At 44.2% G+C, this 20,766-nt stretch overlaps 1 protein-coding gene and 1 long non-coding RNA gene across 9 annotated transcripts in view; both read right to left on the reverse strand.

The window, feature by feature from the left end:
• Positions 1–2,936: 2,936 nt before the first annotated feature.
• LOC111947786 lies at positions 2,937–5,625 on the reverse strand. Of its 3 annotated transcripts, none has more exons than XR_002873723.1 (4): positions 4,908–5,625; positions 3,417–3,477; positions 3,065–3,253; positions 2,937–2,975 (listed from the first exon to the last, which is right to left on the reverse strand). It is a non-coding gene; the product is annotated as an uncharacterized LOC111947786 (long non-coding RNA). The 3 variants fall into 3 exon arrangements; XR_002873722.1 differs by having other exon boundaries at positions 3,065–3,256; XR_002873721.1 differs by having other exon boundaries at positions 3,065–3,477.
• A 6,009-nt stretch (positions 5,626–11,634) lies between these two features.
• Positions 11,635–20,766, reverse strand: part of LOC101167294 (thyroid hormone receptor alpha) — a 165,551-nt gene continuing 156,419 nt past the window's right edge. For 5 of the 6 annotated variants that reach the window (XM_023957807.1, XM_023957804.1, XM_023957805.1 and 2 more), the window contains 5 exons: positions 19,979–20,126; positions 19,598–19,803; positions 18,551–18,697; positions 17,974–18,232; positions 11,635–16,454 (listed from right to left, as the gene is read on the reverse strand). In XM_023957807.1, the coding sequence (XP_023813575.1) occupies positions 16,204–16,454; positions 17,974–18,232; positions 18,551–18,697; positions 19,598–19,803; positions 19,979–20,126 (1,011 nt within the window). In that variant the 3' untranslated portion in view covers positions 11,635–16,203. The remainder of the gene's footprint in view (positions 16,455–17,973; positions 18,233–18,550; positions 18,698–19,597; positions 19,804–19,978; positions 20,127–20,766) is intronic. The other variant, XR_002873720.1, reaches the window with a different exon arrangement.

Genomic DNA, 20,766 nt, shown 5'->3' on the forward strand with positions numbered 1-20,766 from the left:
TAAATTGTGTTTTTATTTAATTTGATCATGAAGCAGTGGGTCAAAGTACAGTTTTTGCCTTTTTTTAGGATGATTTAGGATGATTTTGATTTTGTGGTTCCCTGCTGACTTGAGAGATTTAACTTTAGCAACTGTAAAATCGTGCTGCCATTCCTGTTTGCGTCCAGCAGAGGGAGCTGTTGTGATCTGCACTTCCTGACACAGACTCCGTTTTTTTTGACACAGACTTAAATCAAACTGTACCCTTTTCAGTTTCTTTAAGTTTTTGAGTTTTTTCTTTTCTATTTATTATATTTTGAAAAGTTAAAAAAATTTAAATCTGGAATCACATCTTTTGTTTATTGTAAAGTGAAACCATTTATGATAACTACCAGTTAGATGATAGACACTTTATCTACATTGCTGTTTTCATTTAAACCTGATAACTATTCTAAACTGTTATGGATTAAACTTTAATCTCTTTTATTTGTTCTCAAAGGCACCACAAGGGGGCGCTACAGCACTTTAATTTTCAATTTCACTTTAGTCTCAGATGATTCTTTTTTATTCACCAATAAAAAACAGCTTTTATGAACATTGGTTTGCTTGTTTTTATACAGTTTAGTCGTGGTTTATCCTCAGAACTTTTCGGTAACTGTTTTGGGGGCATTTTATTTTCTAATGTAGGAATTGTGGGAAACTGCCACATCCCATGGGTTTTAAATGATGCAGCTTGTCTCTGTCTCTTGTGATATCTTTACCCCTGAAGTGACGCAAGTATATGTCTATAAGGGGGGGGGGGGGGTCTCTTACATAACTGTGTAAATGAGTAAGTGGAGGATGGAGCAAATGCATCTTCCAGCTGTTTGTGAGAAAACAGAAATATATATATTTTTGGTCTTATTTTGAAAGGGAATGTGAGTTCCACAGCCTTGACAGCTGTTCAAAACTTGAGACACATTTTCAAATATGTGAAGTTTCAAAGCTTTTTTTTTCTTCTTCTAGGAAATCTGATCAAATCCTGGGTTGTGTGTCTTTCTGATGAAAAAAAAAGGAGAACAATGGTTCATTTATGAGACCCTAAGCATGTGCTTTTCTCGTGATCCAGAAAAAGATGATGAGAACATGAGCAGCATCCCAGCGCTCTCTTCTATTATTAGGGACTCGCTTCCAGCACTTTTCCTTTGGTTGAGGGGAAAAATCTGTAATGGATGTCCTGGCCTGTCAATCTGCCTGTGGACGGGGGCTATGAGTGTGTCTCGCTCAAACACACACTACACACTACACACACACACACACTGTCTGTCTGGGTTGAGGGAGATCTGGATGGGCGAATGGTGAAACTGCCAACTGTTACATCATCTCCTCCACATGGAGTCTGGGATGACATTGTTTCTCCGGCTTTAACGAGTTTCAGAGTTAGAAATAATTCATTGCTGTGTTTTTGACGTGGAGCTCCCTGGACGGCTCATTAAAAGCTGATGTGAGCGTCTTTCATCAGTCAGACGTGAGCTCAAGAAGAGACTTCTAAACTTGATGCCAGTCCAGCTGATTGATGCAAAAGATTCTCTTTTAAACCCTTTTTTCCCCCCTGTTGTCTGCATGGCAGCTGAAGGGTTTGACTGTCCGACCCTGAAAACATCTGTCGGGTTTGTAGACGGAGCAATGACATGTGGGCACCAGGAGGCAAAGCAGCTCAGAGGCGGCATCACCTCAGACACCAGCCGGCTGATAGTGACAGAGCAGAACCGACCTGGATCTCCCAAACCCCAGACATGTGGGACGATTCCAACGTCTTTCCGTCTTCACCACCAGATAAAAAAAGAGTTGTGTTCTAGAGAATCAGAACAATAAGCTTCCAGCCTGGATGTTTGCTGTGTCCTCCCAGTGCCAGGAGATCAACAAGGATTTAGAAGAAGTTAAAGTTACAAAACATTTAAAAGATGAACCCTTGAACTTTAAAGAAAAATATTGGTGGTATTTTTTACTCGCCTAAGTTAATAAGCATCAGAAAACCATTGATAACTGTTTTCTTGGTGGGGTTGTTAAAGGGTTAAAAGTCATTTTGAGCAAAAAAGAAAAAAAAATCTTTCAGAAAAGAAAAGAAAAAAGTCAAAATACCCAAAACCAGTGAATGGAAGGGAAAAAAAAACCTTCAATGTCAACAGAAATCCTTGATAAATGGGTTTGTTTCTGCAGACTTTACATTTCCCCACACATTTTCTCTGTATCTCTGAGGAAACTAAAATGTTCTGCAGCCTCAGAAAAGTTTGTTGAGTACATTTTACAAACACATTCTCTAAAATTACAACAGAGTTTTAGGGCCAGTTGACAAACACATTTTTTGTTTTAAATCACGACTTTAAATCTTGTAAATTTACGAGAAAACTATAAAAACTTTTAAACTACGTGAATAAAGTCATATATGTTTGACTTTAAAAGTCTCAGGTCAAATTATTGACTTTTTTCCGTGTTTTAAAGTAGTAAATTAATGTCTTTAAAAGTCGTGAATCTGTAACTGTAAAACCCATAAATTACCGTAACAAAAAAAAACCCAGCAAGGTTGTTTGTGTAGCTGTCTTTCCAGGTTCGGTGTCGGTAAAGCTGAGTTTCATCTGTAAAATAAGGAGCTGAGAGACACGTTTGGGTGTGAAGGACCAATACTTTATTTTCATTTTTATTCACATATCCAGAAGTCCATTTGTCTCATCACGTCATGTGACTGTCAGGGGCTCAAGGAACACCAAAGGGGATTAAAAATAGTGTTACATACGCCCCCTCCTCCAAATAAAAACGTCCCGTTTCCACATAAAACAACAAAGATGAATGAAAATATTCTGTGATCTTAGCATTAGAACGTTGAAAATGTTAAAAAGTGCTCCTCTTCCTCAGACGGAAGCGTCACACAAACGTAGAGATCTGGTCTTTGGAGGAAGAAAGGATTCAAGTGGACATCTGCAGGGACACCGACGTCTTCATCAACGGCTGCAGAGATCCTGCAAACCACCCATCAATAAATAAAACAGGAATAAATTATAAATCAAACAAATGAGCTTCCAAGCATTTGGAACAACATTCAGCTCACCTCCTCTACTAAGTTTAGTCGCTCTGCTCTGCTGCTGCGCGGTGTTCACCTGCTGCTCTGTCTGCTCACCTCCACTTCAATTTAAAGCCGTAAATTGATGGGATTTGAAGTTGTTAATTTATGACTTTTAATCTGTTTTTTTTTTTTTTTCGCTGGCCCTAAAACTCCGTCATATTGTTGTCGAATGATCTGCTGGACAAAGAAACAAACTTGTGAACAATGGTACCTGAGAAACTTCAATGTGCTGGAAATGACAGAAACAATACTACATAAAACACAAAACAAAACATTGTAGGACAGCTCATGCACTCTGAGAATACTTTAAGCTTTTAAGACCCGAGCCAATACTTACTACTACTGTGGTAATTAATATACCCCAAAATGTGATCCATCCATGCATGTGGATTCCAGGTCTGAAAACAGGCATGTCCAAAGTCAAATTTTTATCATCCTGTTTTCATAAAATGTAACAATACACCCCCCCCCCCCCCCCAGCCCTTTTTAAGAACTGTGTACGGCTCTTTTGATTGTGATTGGCTGAAAGCCGCTGTACACCCTAGGCAGTTCTATGCAAAAGGATGAAAGGTAAACCAACCAATAAATAGAAAAATAAATAAATATGAAGCTTATTTTTATATAATGTTATAACAAGGGTGCACCTCTTTGCAGAGGTGAAACTAAAAACGTGTAAACTGACCCCTAAACCTGGCTTCTGCTTTGACATTTAAAGTTATGAAGAAATTCAAGACGACTAAAATAAGTCTGTGACCGTCAAGGAGGAAAAGACAGACACCAGGTTTGAATAAAAAAAAAAACAGGCAATCAAACTGTGTCTCATGAAGACTTCATCTTCTGGGAAACACATGAATTCTGCCGTCTCAGGTGGAGCCAAACCAAAGTTGACTTTCACAAACCTGTGATTGTGTACTACCAAATTTTTGTTTTCTATAAAATCTGCCAAAACCTTTAGAAGTTCAAATTCAGCAGCATTTTAATCCGTTTTTTTTTGTTTTTTTTGCGATACATGGTTGCTCTAACTTTCCCCATCCATCATGTAAAGAAACGTGTGACAGTCATTCAGTGTTTGCAGCCTCTGGAATGATGCAGCTTCTGTGTTGTCAGAGGGATTTTCTGACAGGAAAGACGCTTCTTGAAGAGCCAAAATACAAAGCTTTCCATTCAATCTTTAACTTTAAAAATCCTTTTAGTTTCATCAGTTCAAAGTGCAAAAACGAAAGTTTAAAAATGTGAAAAAAGAGAAACAAACAGATGGTTAAACAAAGAACCTGACAGAGAAGATGAAAACCAGACTTCTAAACAAAACAGAGGTTTTTTTCCCTGTGCAACACTGTGTGCTACTTTTTATGAAAAGTCCTTTATAAATAAAGATTGATTGACAAAACGCAGATGATTTGTGAAAATTAATGTGACCAAAAGATTTAAAAAAAGACAAAAAAAAGGTTCTGTTGAAGGTGGTCATTGGACACATGCCTTTAGAAAATAACTTTAACAAGTCCTGCTAACTTTAGCGCCAGAGATGAGGCCAAAGTACGTTTAAAACATCCTAAAGAAGGGTCCCAATCCTGAATGGGTTCTTCTTTAATAATCTGGACTGACTTGAAAGTGTTTCCCAGGCTGCAGATAGAAGACAGAAGCATGGAGGCTTCCAGGTCATTTAACTTGATTTAACTTCTAGAAGAGAAATGAAAGCTGCCTTCTGGCTGGAGATAAAAAAGAAGACTCTCTTCATCGCTTTCTCAGAAAATAACTCTGCTCAATTCAAAACACTTTTAGAAAAGCACATAAGTCACACATCAGTTAACCGTTACAAAGATCCACATACAGTCCCAGATAAAGCATGGCGTTCTTCCAGTGCTCCATGCGATGGTGGCAGATGTAAGATCCTTCAGTTCAGTGTTCAGCCTCGCCTGAAGCCACGTCATGGCCGACGGTCCCGTCTTCTGTCGACCAATCCTCTTTGATGCTCCATTCCCCGCCCCCTCTGTCCGAGTCACACTTAACGAGGAGAAGGTCCATATGCAGCTTTGTGTGAAAGAGTTATGGCATATGTGAGTTTGAGAGAGAGAACAAAGCACAGAATGACTAGAACATCTATGTTAGACAAAAAAACACAAGTTAGTAGCATGACGTTCATGAAAAAGGTTGAGAAAAAGGGATTTTGAGGGGAAGGACACCTAATCCTTTCAAACATTGACTCCAGATGTCTGATCTTGTAGCAGCGTAACTCAAGGGGAAGCTCACAGAGACAGGGGTGGAGCCAAAAGGCACAGAGGCGGGCCCAACAGAGAAGAGTTTCTTATCTGCAGACGCCTTCTTGTACTGAACTCATCTTCTGTCTTCCGTTGGACTGATGGGGAATGAACATTGACAGACTTGTTTCCGTAATATTTCCTGGTAGACTGATTTTCTGATCCTCAACTCGACATCACTGCTCCGTTTTTTCGAGGCAGGAGAGCTGAAACTCAGCTCAGAGGTCAAGTAGTGACCCTCAACCTCCAATCTTCTTTATGACAAGGAAGAGTTAGACGTGAAGTGAGCACATCTGGCATTTCAGATGAGTAAACCACTATTATCATGTAATGTATCATTATCAGTAATATCACAGATTATCTCATTTCTTAGCACTAACACATGTTTAATACATGTTTATAACTCCTTTATATATATATATAATTAATATCATATTGTCTTTAAATCACCCAAACAGGAAGAGTCAAATAGCAGTTTTATTTATAAATATGTATCGTCCTACCGGACCGTATTCAGGATTTTAACTGAGTTTTCCGGCTCAGACTGTATCGCAAACCTGTACTAACTACATCTCCAGATGTACATTGATTTCACTCACCAGTACAAGAATGCCCTCAATACTAATCATACTATTTTTCCAACATCATTCATACCAGCTCCAAAAATCCAAAAACTTTGTTTTCTTCCATAAACAAAAAAGCCTAATGACAACTCTTCTTCATCTTTCCCCGTGGCCAAGTGCATCTCCTTCCTGTCCCATTTTCAATCCAAAATTGACACAATCTGCAGTTCCCTCACTCCCATTGCAGAAAATCCTCCTGAAACTTTGGCCCCTTCCTCCACTCTCCAGGTCAGCTCTGAATTCTCTCTAGTCTCCTCTGTGGAACTCAACAAGCTGCTGATAGGTATTAAAACCTCCACCTGCACTCTGGACCCCATTCCTTCATCCCCCGGTAGAGGTTTCTGTCCCATCATCTCTCCACTCATCACAATAATTATTATTATTCTCATTGAGATTAAAAACCTCTTTTGCAAGAGCGTCCTGGTCAAGAGGCAGCAGCACAACAATAACACACATTTCTCATTTACACTCACTCATTCAACATAAAAAGGCTGTCTTAAATAAAACATTTGCAGTTTGATGGCTTTGTTTCACGTTCATTTCAAAGTAATCTGAAAGAGTCCAGAGAAACCAACTCTTTCTGGAGTTCATTCCAAAGCGGTGCTGCAGTGAATCTAAAAGCCTTTTTCCCCATCTCTGGGCACAGCGAGCAGGAACATGTCCTGAGAGCGCAGGCTGGAGCTGCTGCTGCTCTTCAGTTCTATGAGCTGCTGGAGAAAAGGCGGTACCAACCCAAGAATCCATTTGTAAATCAAAAGGTACCAATATTTCACTTTGCGATGGGACAAGGAGGGCCAACCCACCCGAGCATGCAGAACACAGTGATCTGACCTTAACTCTGTTACAATTAACTCTTCACCCTCCTCTGGTACCATGCTCGTCTCTTAAGCTGGCAGCTAGAACCCCCATCCTGAAAAAACCTGGTCTTCACCCAGACAATATTGCAAATTTCTGCCCCATCTCCAACCTGCCATCTCTGTCCAAAATGCTTTAACGAGTGTGTCCCAGCTCAGATCTCATCTATACACAAATAATCAGTTTGAACCCTTTCAATCTGGCTTTCGGCAAAAACACAGCACTGAAACAAAGTGTCCAATGACATCCTCCTCTCCTGCGACTTGTCAGACAAGTTTGTCAGACAAAACCGAGTAGCGCTGTGGTTCAACGCTCAAACATGTTCTCTTAAACAAGTAACCCTTAAGTTAGAAAGAGAATGGCGTCGCTCCAGTTCAGAGTAGTCTTCGAATAACTGGAAACATAGCCTCTTAAATTATAAAAAAGCTTTGGATAGAGCTACACTCAAAAAAAGGAAATTACTGTCATGGTTTGAGTTTCTTTTGTATTGGTTTTTGCTTTCTGTCTTGTTCTGTCATGGTTTGGTTTTGTTTCCTGTTTTATTTTGAAAGGTCTTGTCTTGTCTTGTTTCTTGAGTTTTACTTCCTTTGGTCCCCATCAGCCCTGATCGTGTCCACCTGTGTCTTGTCTGCCCTGTCTGTATTTAAGTCTTGTCTTTGCCTTCCTCCTGTGCTGGTCCATTACCTTTTGTCATGGTGTTCATGTCTCCATGTTTTTGCCACACTCATGTTTCCATGTTTCATGCCTCGCCACGCCACAGTGAGTTTTTGTTTTGTTGTTGTCATCCTGCTCTGCAGCCCCTTTTGTTATAATTAAACCCTCTAGCCCTGAACCCGTTTGCCTCCCGCCTCTGCGTCTGGGTCCTACCGGCTCTCGAGCCTCCCGCACATGACAGAATGGACCAGCCAAATTTTTTGGACCCAGCAGAGCGGGACATGCGGCTTCTGGAGGCCTACTGCCAGGAAGCCGAGCATACGAAGTCTTTTTGGGTGTTTGACCAGGCCCAGTTTCCCTCATATGCCTGGAGTGGGAGCTCCCTGGACTTTACTGGGAGCCGGCTTGCCCTGAGGGGGGGTCGTCGTCGCCGCCACCGTCCCCGTCCACGTCCAGTGGTGGTCCCGGACGCACCACAACTTCGTCCAGTGGTGGTCCCGGACGCACCACAACCTCGTCCAGTGGTGGTCCCGGACGCACCACAAACTCGTCCAGTGGTGGTCCCGGACGTCCCCCGACCCCTCCAGGCTCCCAGGGGGGTGCCGCCTGCGCCCCGACCCGTTCCTGCTCCCAGGGGGGTGCCGCCTGCGCCCCGACCCGTTCCTGCTCCCAGGGGGGTGCCGCCTGCGCCCCGACCCGTTCCTGCTCCCACTGGCACGCCTGACCCGCCAGAGCTCGGCTCCACGCCTGACCCGCCAGAGCTCGGCTCCACGCCTGACCCGCCAGAGCTCGGCTCCACGCCTGACCCGCCAGAGCCCGGCTCCACGCCCGGCCCGCCAGAGCTTGACTGCTGGCCCGACCCGCCAGAGCTTGACTGCTGGCCCGACCCGCCAGAGCTTGACTGCTGGCCGGACCCGCCAGAGCCTGACTGCTGGCCGGACCCGCCAGAGCCTGACTGCTGGCCCGACCCGCCAGAGCCTGACTGCTGGCCGGACCCGCCAGAGCCTGACTGCTGGCCGGACCCGCCAGAGCCTGACTGCTGGCCGGACCCGCCAGAGCCTGACTGCTGGCCGGACCCGCCAGAGCCTGACTGCTGGCCGGACCCGCCAGAGCCTGACTGCTGGCCGGACCCGCCAGAGCCTGACTGCTGGCCCGACCCGCCAGAGCCTGACTGCTGGCCCGACCCGCCAGAGCCTGACTGCTGGCCGGACCCGCCAGAGCCTGACTGCTGGCCGGACCCGCCAGAGCCTGACTGCTGGCCGGACCCGCCAGAGCCTGACTGCTGGCCGGACCCGCCAGAGCCTGACTGCTGGCCCGACCCGCCAGAGCCTGACTGCTGGCCCGACCCGCCAGAGCCTGACTGCTGGCCCGACCCGCCAGACTCCAAGCCTGACTCCAAGCCTGACTCCAAGCCTGACTCCAAGCCTGACTCCAAGCCTGACTCCAAGCCTGACTCCAAGCCTGACTCCAAGCCTGACTCCAAGCCTGACTCCAAGCCTGACTCCAAGCCTGACTCCAAGCCTGACTCCAAGCCTGACTCCAAGCCTGACTCCAAGCCTGACTCCAAGCCTGACTCCAAGCCTGACTCCAAGCCTGACTCCAAGCCTGACTCCAAGCCTGACTCCAAGCCTGACTCCAAGCCTGACTCCAAGCCTGACGACGCCTCCAAGCCTGACGACGCCTCCAAGCCTGACGACGTCTCCAAGCCTGACCGCTTGGCCCCCCGGCCGTCCTCCGGACCTGCCTCGCCGGACGGCACGGCCCCCCGGCCGTCCTCCGGACCTGCCTCGCCGGACGGCACGGCCCCCCGGCCGTCCTCCGGACCTGCCTCGCCGGACGGCACGGCCCCCCGGCCGTCCTCCGGACCTGCCTCGCCGGACGGCACGGCCCCCCGGCCGTCCTCCGGACCTGCCTCGCCGGACCGCTCGGCCCGCCGGACCTGCCTCGCCGGACCGCTCGGCCCCCCGGCCGTCCGCCGGACCTGCCTCGCCGGACGGCGCAGACCCCCGGCCTTCCTCCAGACTCCTTGGACTCTTATGCCCGTCGAGGTTTGACCTCCGGGGCCCCCTCCTCAGTTGACTTTGGGAACCTCGGAGCGGTTCCTTGAGGGGGGGGTACTGTCATGGTTTGAGTTTCTTTTGTATTGGTTTTTGCTTTCTGTCTTGTTCTGTCATGGTTTGGTTTTGTTTCCTGTTTTATTTTGAAAGGTCTTGTCTTGTCTTGTTTCTTGAGTTTTACTTCCTTTGGTCCCCATCAGCCCTGATCGTGTCCACCTGTGTCTTGTCTGCCCTGTCTGTATTTAAGTCTTGTCTTTGCCTTCCTCCTGTGCTGGTCCATTACCTTTTGTCATGGTGTTCATGTTTCCATGTTTCATGCCTCGCCACGCCACAGTGAGTTTTTGTTTTGTTGTTGTCATCCTGCTCTGCAGCCCCTTTTGTTATAATTAAACCCTCTAGCCCTGAACCCGTTTGCCTCCCGCCTCTGCGTCTGGGTCCTACCGGCTCTCGAGCCTCCCGCACATGACAATTACCAGCCAATTAACTTTACAAAAATTTCAACCAGACAATTTTATGTTCGTTAATCATATGTGAATCAATCATGTCGATTGTACATAAAAATCATCAATTTAACAGTTACTAATTTCAATCATGTTGATCCAACATGATACCATTAAATTTGATTACATTAGTAATCGCAAGGAATTGTGGGATACCATTTTATTTGCCTATCTTGGCAGATTGGGGTTTAAGTGTGAGTTTTTGTCCATGGGTTTTTTGTCTAGCTGTTTTACTGTGTTTTAAATAGTAATTAAACTGTTGTGTTTTTTTTCTGCACCATGACTTAGAGTGTGGGAGAGGATGATGAGCAACCCCCTTGTGCGGGATATCGCTAATGTCCCAACACTAAAGACAGAGTTTAACAGCACGTGAGCTCCTGCCTTATAATGTGAGACATTGCTGGGTCATTCATGTCTTTGATATGGAAACTACAAGGCCCATTGGTTGAACTTTACAAAATTGTGTCAATTTCAGATGTATAAACAAAGTTCAAGAAAAAATACAAAAAATTGTTAAATCAACATACAAATTAGACATACAAATTTAAGTTGAATAAACTTAATTCAATTACGTGTAACCAATTAAGGTGATTCATTTAAAATGGATCAACTTTTTCTTTTTAGAGTGAGCAAAAATATTAAGTTAAGTTGGGTCCAACTGTAGTATTTAAATTGAATCAACTTTAATTTATTAGGTTGAACCTAAATACATTGCGTTTGCCCAAACTAAATACATTAAGTTGACCCAACCTAGGTACATTAAGTAGGACCAATATGATTCATTTTTGTTCAAGTAAAGCTATCTAATCAGGTGGAGCCCAGCACTATTCAACCTTAATAGCAGAGAATAGAAATAATCCAAGAATTCTTTTTAGTACAATTGCCAAATTAACTTGCAGTCTGAGCTCAGTAGAACCACATATTCCTGCTACTTTCAGCTCTGATGGTAAAATGGCGGAATCCGTTTTTTTTTTAGGAGTTTTTCCTTACCGAGAAGGAGGGTCTAAGGGCAGGGAGGCTCAGTTTATTGTAGTCTGTTTAGTTTAGTTTAGTTTTTCACCTATTGAATTCTATGACTTCATGTTTTTTATGATTCATGTTTATTACACAATGGCTGGTATGAAGCCCAGTGAGACGACTATTGTTGTAACATTGGACTATATAAATGAAATTGTGTTGAATTGAATTAAATCCTCTTTTTATACCCCCAGAATGTTTACTCACGTTTTTGTGTCTGTGGAATGAAAAAGACTGTACTTACGACATTCACCTAAGTTTTCACAATATCCCCAACTTCCTGCGTGTAGCGTATTTAAGCTGAGGTACTGGTCTACTAGCAGTACAATAAACATTTGCAGAATTTGTGGCTCCTCTTAATCAGTGAAAAGTATCTTCAAACTCAAGTATTAAGTGAAAAGAAGAGAAAGTTTCTTTATTAGAAACTAAACAGGTTTGATTGTTTATGATTACAGCGAGTAATCCTCGGGAGCTTCCGCACAGCAGCTGTCCTCACACAAAGCATCGACGCACACAGACACACACCAATCAAGACACAAACATTTTTTTCTGTTTGGGAAACACCAGATGGACAAAAAGTCTAAAGGCAACGGGTTGTTGGATTTCATCCTGTGTCTTTATTCATACATTTTCAGTATTTTACATTCAGCAGGGATTGTCATGTTTCTCCACCAAACAGGGCTGAGGTCAGAGGTCAGGAGGGAGGAAGTTCACCGTGGAAAAGAGCAAAGGGAAACTGAAGTGTGGGGACAAGGAGAACGGATGCTGACAACCCCAAACAATAGCTAACATGGACTTCTGGAACTGAGTGGTGCAGCGGTGCAAAGTTCACATTTTCTTTTTCTGTAAACAGAAATTAGAGATCGACAGAGGACACAGTTGTGTGGTCACGGAGCAGAAAAGACGGAGAAAGTTCCGTTTCTTCGTCTCTTTGGCTACGAACAAAAGTGACACAAAGTAAGGAGGAGAAAGCATAATTAAAATAAAACGGAGTCAGAGAAGAAAATGTTGAGCGAGCTGAGCTGGCGTCTGGGGAGGAGGATGCATGTTCTGAGCTGCTGGTGGGACCTCCTCAAAGATTGCTTAGGTGGTGTTTGAATGATAAAATCAATCTAAATCGGAAATCATTAAATGGACCTCGAATAGGAGGGACAAAGAAAGGTAAAATAATTTAATTAACATGTTTGCAAGCAACAGCAGAAAGGAGAGTTTTGTCAGTGACGCGGCATTGAAACGTATCATGTTGACTGCATAAATACAGATAGAAAAGGAGAATAAAAGGACAACTTCTCATCACATAAGCTGTTTCTGTAACTGAGGATTTTTGGCTTTGGCTTACACTTGTGTAACATTTAAACATCTATACTGTAGCTCTCCAGCTTGGACTTATATACAGACAACAATACATTTATAGAAAACAGATACACCTCTTTGCTGCATCTGGAACACCTATTGAACTGCTCACTGGGACAAATAGGTAAATCAGTTTATCACATGACAGCAGCTCAACGCACGATAACAAGGCCAATCCGCTAAAGTTCCGATAATCATTAGAATGAGGAGGAAAGGCGATGGAAAGGACTCTGAATATGATCGAAACAGAAAATGATGGCTTCATTCTGAAGTCCTTAAAGTCCCACTCCGATAATCTTTTTTCAAACTGTTCCTAGTGGTCTTTAATTACAGCCATGCCGTTTTTGCCAAAATTTAAGAACCTGTGTCGTTTTCTAGGACGTTGTTTCTGCAGAGCGGCAGGAGTTGTGGGCGGGACCATTGAAAAGCAAAGTCGCCCCCACTTCCCCTCGCCGTTGCTGGGAGCTGTGTTTGCACGCTCTCCCCATTAGCAGAGTTTTCCAGCCGGACTGTTTAGATCCAGATTCCAGCTCAGACGAGGAAAACAAAGACGCTCATGGATCTATGTCGCAGGTGGATAATCACAAAATACAATCATTTTCAAAACGTTTTTTCTCCCATCTTCTCCAGATTCACAGTGATTTAAATAATGAAATACTCAGAAATGCAGTTTTAAGCTTAATCTTCTCAGAAAAATGCCACAAGGACACGTTAAAAAACACATTCTCATTGGAGTGGGTCTTTAACGGGGTTGGTGAGTTCACAGGGTGATTGACTTTTAGCCCCGACATGTGTTTGCAGATAAACAACAGCAAACAGAAACGCGTCTCTGCTCGTGAGGTTAGCTCAGCAAACGGTGACGTTTCAACAAAAAAGGGACAAATCCTCCGGTCTACCAAAAGAATCACGTTCAAAGGTAATATATCGGCTTTCTTCCCATTTCCAAGGCTTGAACTTCAAGAGATTGTCTTAGGCCAAATGCATGTGTCCATGCCCAGAGGCACTGAGGTGCCGCTCGGCGATGGTTCGATTAGCTGTGTGCCTGAACTCTTAGGGGTGGTATAAACAAACATCTGAATCATCACGGCGCTTTCATTCACAGTGATATGGAAAGAGTGCAGACAGACAGAAGCTGTGAACCCACACAGTTCAATCCTCTCATGTGTGTGTGTGTGTCCCTGTTTAATCATTGACATAGATTAGTTACACTGAAAGCGGTGACGCCTGAAGGCCATGCTGCAGTCCTGGTGGCTTTGAGGAGAGAATCAATAGTTTGAGCTAACGGACTGTGGCTCCACACCAGAGTTAGACAGGAACTGGGAGAGGATGGAGCTGCGCAGCAATACAGACATTGTGGTTTCAGTGCAAAGAAAAAAAAAACCTGATTCACTTCGTAGAGAGTGGGATGTGGGGATATGGCTGGTGGAGATATTTCACTTTCAGTTGCACAACAATTTTGCGATGCCTTGTCCGTGTTTCTCTGCAGTTCCGAGGGAAGAATGGGTCCATTTATTTTAAACAGATTTTTATGGCGGTAAGTCCTGAGTCATGCCGCCACAGTCACACTTCCCTCATCCCTGCTGGGTAACAGCGCGTTGTTTTCCTTAACGTGCCCACCGCCCACCCACAAGAATTTTGGCCCAATCGGGCCGACATGGCTTTGAACAGACCCTCAGCTCCCTGCTGTCTCTGTCCCCACAAAGGTTTGGAGCTCATTCAGCGCAGAAATGTCTCTGCCTGACAGCGCTCAGAGCTCTGGTTCTTAAGTAAAAACAGGAATCAAAGTGATGTGCTGGACGCTGTTGCTGGAGATGCACACGGAGAAGTTCCACAACGATCCGTTAGTGTGCAGACGAAATATCCGAATATTGCAGACAGAGGGGCGGCTGCACAAAGATGAGACGTGAGGTAGAATCTGTTGAAGGTTTGTACAGAGGTAAGTGACACGCCTCCTCTCAACCAGACGGCCTGAGGGACTGAGGAACAAGCAGGCGGGGAGGGAGGGATGCCACCGGAGCAGAGAGACCAGCACCAGAACCAGGAACACACAGGAAAACATCAGACAACAACCGCATGGGTTTGTGTGAGGTAATGACGCAGGAGGTACGTGTCGGAGAGGTATTCCAGCTACGTGTACACAGGTGTGAAAGATTCGTCTTAGTTTTGGACACAAAAGTGCTTTCTGTGAAAAGGCTGAAGGAAGAGGAAGGACCACAGAGCTGTTCAGGGTAATCACCGCAAACTGAGACTCAGGGGAAGCAGCATCTTTTGATTTTGTAGCTGCAACCTTTTGCTGCTATTTCCCCCCAAAAAAAACATTAGCTTGAATTTTGACCAAACGTTTGAGATGCACGAGTACGAGGGTGACATCATCAAGCAGTTAATTTGTCTGCCACATCGGGGTCCTCCTATTTACCGAGCAACACATCACAGCAAAGTGAGGATTCATGTTTAAATACGCTTCTATTCCTGCTAAATGGAGGCTGAGAGGTCAGCTCCCTGAGGTCACGCCTATGCAAAGCCTCCTTAAAAAAATGGTCAGGTTCCTGATCGACAGGGTGCCGTGTGGGGCTCATCAACACAAACGGGATTCTGCTGCAGCACCTCAAGTAAACAGGAAACTGATGGACAAGAAAGACTCCAAACGTTCGTTTTTCTGTTGCTTTTCAGTTAGCAGCAACGGTGTCCACGGGAGCCGTGGATGTTTGGCCAGAGAGTTCAATATAGTTTAGTGTCTGCGTACGTGTGATATGAAACATATTTAGCTGTCAGGATCTGATCCAGAGCTGGTGGTGACTCTTATGATCAAGAACCAGCATATGTCTTGGTTCCAAATGAGAATCTGACCCCCACAGTGGAATTACAGAAACTATTTTTTACAGTGCTTAATTTAAGTTCACAAAGCAAAACATCGTTATAACAAAAACGTTTTTTTCTCCAACACTTCTATGTCTAAAAGGGGCAAGTAAAGCATCACCAAAGTAACACGATTTCTGTTTGGAAAAAGTCTAAACATTAAAAACTGTGAGAATTTGAAAACTAATGAGTGTTTCTTTCTTCTTTGACTGTTTACCATTGATTTCCTATTAGGATCTGTTTAATGGAAACCTATCTATGCGTACATACATGCTATTGTGTCATGAAAATGTGTTGCAACTTCTCTCTTTAAACACTAACTGTAGAACGCACTTTGACGTTCATGACATCTTGCACCCTTAGAAAGACAATAACGGTGTCCTATCACTGAAGCTATAAAACATCTATTTACAAATAATAGTCTTCATCTTTTCTAAAAACCCAAGAAATAAATATGGAAAGATTTCCAGGGAGGCCTGAGGTAACAGTGCAGCGGATGGATTGGTGTGTCTGTGTGCACACGACAAACAAACTAAAGGAAGGTTTTTGTGTGCTCATGGGTTTAGGAGAAACTAAGGAGGGGAAACATCTGGAGGGATGGTTGAGAGTCAAACAAGCACAGAAAGAAGGACAAAAACAACAAGAAGCCAGTTTTCGGAGGTGGCAGGCAGATGAGCAACTACTCAAATGAAGCCCTGTCCATTTGCATGAGGAGATTTGTGTTTGCATATAGAAATACTGTACCTGTGATTGGTTTTTTTAACTAGATTTTGTTTCTGTTGCAGCACAAGGATGAGTGTTCGCTGGTGGTGGACTATTGGTCGTTGGTTTGTCAGAAAAAAACAAACAAACAAACAAACAAAAGTTTGAAGGGCGTGTTCCAACTGATGCTAACAAAAGTCAAACTTTGTTGTCCATCACCCAGAATCCCCCTCCGGTCCCAGAAGGTGTTGGTCACACTTCCTGGTCTTCAAATACTTCTAAGAAGAGCGGAGGGAAGAGTTCGTTGGGGCACTCCACCTTCATGTGGAGGAAGCGGCTGGCATGGCAGGCGCCGATCATGCGCAGGTCCGTCACCTTCATCAGCAGTTTGGGCCAGAAGTGGGGAATGTTGTGCTTACGGTAGTTAATGTAGTGCTCAAACGCCAGCAGGTACGCTTCTTGACACTGTTCGATTTTCTCCACACTGGTCAGCCCTGAACGGTCTACGATACAAAGAAGCAGAGAAAAGAGACTCCAGTCAGGATTTGAAATTCCATCCATCCATCCATCCATCCATCCATCCGTCCATCTGTCCATCCATCCATCCATCCATCCATTCACCCTCCATCCATCCATCCATCCATCAGTCCATCCGTCCATCCATCCATCCATCCATCCATCCATTCACCCTCCATCCGTCCATCAGTCCATCCGTCCATCCATCCATCCATTCATCTATCCGTCCGTCCATCCACCCACATAACTAGCTGAATACTTTTCAAGGTCATGAGGTTGCTGGAGGCGCAGGCGGGGTTCACCCTGAGCAGGTCTCCAGTCTGTTGCAGGGCTGGATTTAAAACTGGGTTTAAAACATCCAGAAAAAAGGCCAGACATACGACATTAACGGTCAATCATTCAAGTCCCACTCTGATCAACTGTTTTCAAAGTGTCCCAGCAACCTTTTAGTTGTAATTGTGTCAACAACGAAAAACGGTGTCATTTTCTAGAATCTACTTTCTGCAGAGCGGCAAGAGCTCATTAGTTTTTTACCTCTGAGTTTTGGGCGGGGCTGTTGGTGCAGTGTAAGACAGTTCTGGCTTCCCATAATCCCACTGTTTACAGACTCTCCTGCTCCCCTCACTCCCCCAACATAACATTAGCGGTGCATCAAAAATGGCAAACAATGTCGTAGCAGTCCAGCCGTACAGTTTGAGCTGGCGGCCCGCCCACTGTAGGACCTACTGCTACAAGCTACACACTACATTTGTGTCTGGTCCTGAATCACAACTATTTGAAGAAATGCATCAAACATACATGGATTGTTATACTTTAGCTTTGAATATTTGTTTCAGACAGAAGGATAAAAAGAGATAGACCAGTCTCTTGCTAATTAGAATGATTCCTGCAACTTTTATTTTACATTGCAACTAAATCCAATGCTGTAACTTTGCAACAACAACGTTGGCCAAAAGTGAACAAGTTCCACCATCAAACTGTCTCTGCTTACTGCTCAATGGGTAAGCTGACTTTGATTTTTTTTTTAATTTAGTCTTTATTTTACCTGAAGGTCAACTCCCTTTTTCGAGAGTTACTAAGGGATTTACTGGGTTCTGGTGTCAGGCGCTAAAAAAGGCTCATAAAAGGATGGAGCATGGAAGCCTGAGTCTGTTTGGAGTCAGCAGCATCAATCATTAGTCCCAAGATGTAAATCTTTAACTATTTTTATGTGTGGCATTATCTAATAATATAATTTAGGTCCAAATGGTTAAAAAAGTAAGTCTTTTCGTTTTTATTCAATTCAAATTTGAAAGATGTCCAATCTTTTACCAACTTCACTTTGCTAAAACCTTAAAGTTGTTGCTTTTCCTCCACTGCATCACCATTACACCCGACCAATCAATGCACAGCTAAGTTTTCCAGGATGAGTTACAAAGAACAAACGACCATGAAAAAAGACAGACACAAAAAGGTTTCTAAACTCTCACAATGTTGATCCGTCAGGTAACATCCCTGTTTCCTCACCCGAGCTCATGAGCAGCACAGCCTGCATCAGCGCCACTTCCGAGTCATCCAGGTTGAACTGTGCCAGACTCTTGCCCAAATCAAAGATGGCGTCCGACACAACCCCCAGGCCCCCGTTCTTTAGCTGCTCGCGCTTCACCGCCATCTCGCCGCTGAGAGTCAGCGTCTCGCTTTCTGGATCGTAGCGAACGGCAGCGCGCAGGGACATGATCTCCATGCAGCAGCCTTTCAGCAGGATGATCTGATCTTCACAAGGCAGCTGGCACACAAACAGCACATTTTTACTTTTGTATTCAACGTTTCTGAGGATTCATGAAGAATATAAGATGTGCTAGAAAGCACGTTTGAATTATTGGCTAAAAAAATCTGTAAACTTTTTTGGTGAAACGGTACATTTTTAAAATTTGATTTCATAGATATAATTTAGGAAATGTTGTTCTGTTTCTTTCTTTGAAGACTGTTTCTGAGTCATAGTCTCCACTTAAGACCAATAGAAACATAGGTTTCCCACGCTCTAATGAGTCATAGGCCAGATATGGTGGACGTGAAAACAAAACATACAGGAAACAGTACTTACCCCTGAAAACATGGGCAGTTTCTTGGCAAAGTCAACAACTCGGGTAATGGCAGGGGTCATGATCTTGGTGAATTCACTGAAGGCCTCAATGTCAACCTTATCTCCATCTGCGGTGGGCGCCATTGGACCCTGACCAATGTCGTCCGGCTGAAACGAGAAATGTTTCTTCTCAGGTCACATTCAGGTTTAAGTCTTTCAGGTCTTCTGGGCTTTCTGACTTCATGTCAGACTGTTCTTTTAGCACAGAAAAAATATTGATACTTAAATATAGTTTCTTTTCTTTTTCATCTGAAGCAGTTGTACCAAACATAAATGCTAAAGTAATGTTCTGAATGACCTAGCATTGCTGACAAGGGTTAGCCTCTTAACAACGGAGCTGCTACCGACACAACACTTCACTACTGTACATCTAGTGGTTTTATTTATATTTTTTGTGTAATTTTATGTAATCGATTGATGGCATATCAGCGCAAACCTGCTTTTCCAGGCTTCAGACTACATTAGCTGTGTCCGAATTCCTTCACCTCTCGCTACATAGTGCAGATCTCTCCTTTTTGAAATGATATAACAAATATTTATAACCATATCCTTTTTTTGTGTCACTAGCAGAATTTTAGCCTGATCTGTGAACCCAAAGAATCAACAGAAAAACTGTGCCAGTTTTATTTTCTTTGGCCTTTTAGCTGGAAAGCAGAGATGTGCCTTAATAAAACGGTTGCCTGGGAACAGTTCTTTACCCTTTGTGTCAGGCCATCCTTTGGAGGTGTACCAGCTGCAGAGGTGCAGGGGAGTCGCCACAGGAGAGGCCAAACAAAAAGGGGCTAAAGTTTCTATAAAAAACACTTTGCTGTTACTGGCTGCAAACGGGAAGATGACCGTTTGTTGTTTGCTTCAAAGACCACGTCTTCTGTTTATAATATGGACTACATTTTAAAAACCACTGTTCAAAGTTATGTTCACTGAACTCAGCATTGCTGTTACTGATCCAAGTCAAAGAATTATTTATTCCAAGACAACAATGCTTCAATCACTGGGCTGAGTGCTTACCAGGAACTTGCGTTTCTGTTTCCAGCAGGACCCCTGGGCGTTGGTGTGCCGGTGCGCCTCCGTCACCATCCTGATGAGCTCCCACTCCGCACTGTCCGGCTCCGGTCTCATCTGCAGCGTCCGCACCATCTCCTCCCTCTTCCTGCGCTCTCGGTTCTCCTCTATCAGGCGCCGCTTGGCCACGCGCTTGCTCTCATCCAACACCACTGACAGGCAAGGCGAAGGAGAGTGTTGCATGAGGTCACGTCGCTCACAGAAGGGTGGAGGTGTTTTAAAACATTATGGAAGCTCATCGACTCTCCAACGATGGGCAAAAAAGTACGATTCTAGTGCAAGCGACAGTTTCTCTAATCTCGGAAGCCAGCAGGGATAGCGACTCACAGTCCATGGCCATGCCCACGCTGATGCACTTCTTGAATCTGCACAGCTGGCATTGGTTGCGAGTGATCTTGTCGATGATGCAGCAGCCGTCATATTTACAGGAGTAAGATGGGTGGAGATTCTTCTGGATTGTCCGGCGGAAAAATCCCTGAAGAGACAGAACAAAATATTAAAAGATAACAAAAAACCAGAGAGGATTAGCAAAACAGGAATAAAGACACCAAAACATCTGCAGGAATTCAGAGAATTTAAAGTGGAATCTGGGAAATCATGATATCCTAAGCCTCTAATTTAATCAATCAATGTTCCTGAACCACGATGAGAATACACACATTTTAAGGGCAGAGTCACATGGTGAGTGCACGTGCTGGCAGAAAATAGTTAAGTAATGAGATCTTTTAAAAAAGTGGCTGCACTTGTTTTTTTCTGAAGATGGAAAATACTTCACTGCAGGCAACATGTCAGCGGCTGTTACTCTTTTAGGAAAAGTGTATCACACCTAATGCACAATTTGAAACCTTGTGACTGTATTTAATATCACATAACAAAAAACACATGCAACTGTGCGCCACACACGCACACACACCCACACACACAACAGGGACACCAACAGGACAACTTCTTAAGAACAACAGCAGGGTAATTCTCAGGAGGCTCATGAGCTGGACACAGCTGACACGTCACACCTGTTAAATGGAGCAGGTGTGTCCAATAGTAACAAGCTGATTTACAGTTCACTCCTGCCTGAAGGACATGTGGCTAAATTGATGCATCGTCACTACATAAGT

Source organism: Oryzias latipes, chromosome 8, assembly GCF_002234675.1.
Source record: "Oryzias latipes chromosome 8, ASM223467v1".
NCBI classification, from domain to species: domain Eukaryota; kingdom Metazoa; phylum Chordata; class Actinopteri; order Beloniformes; family Adrianichthyidae; genus Oryzias; species Oryzias latipes.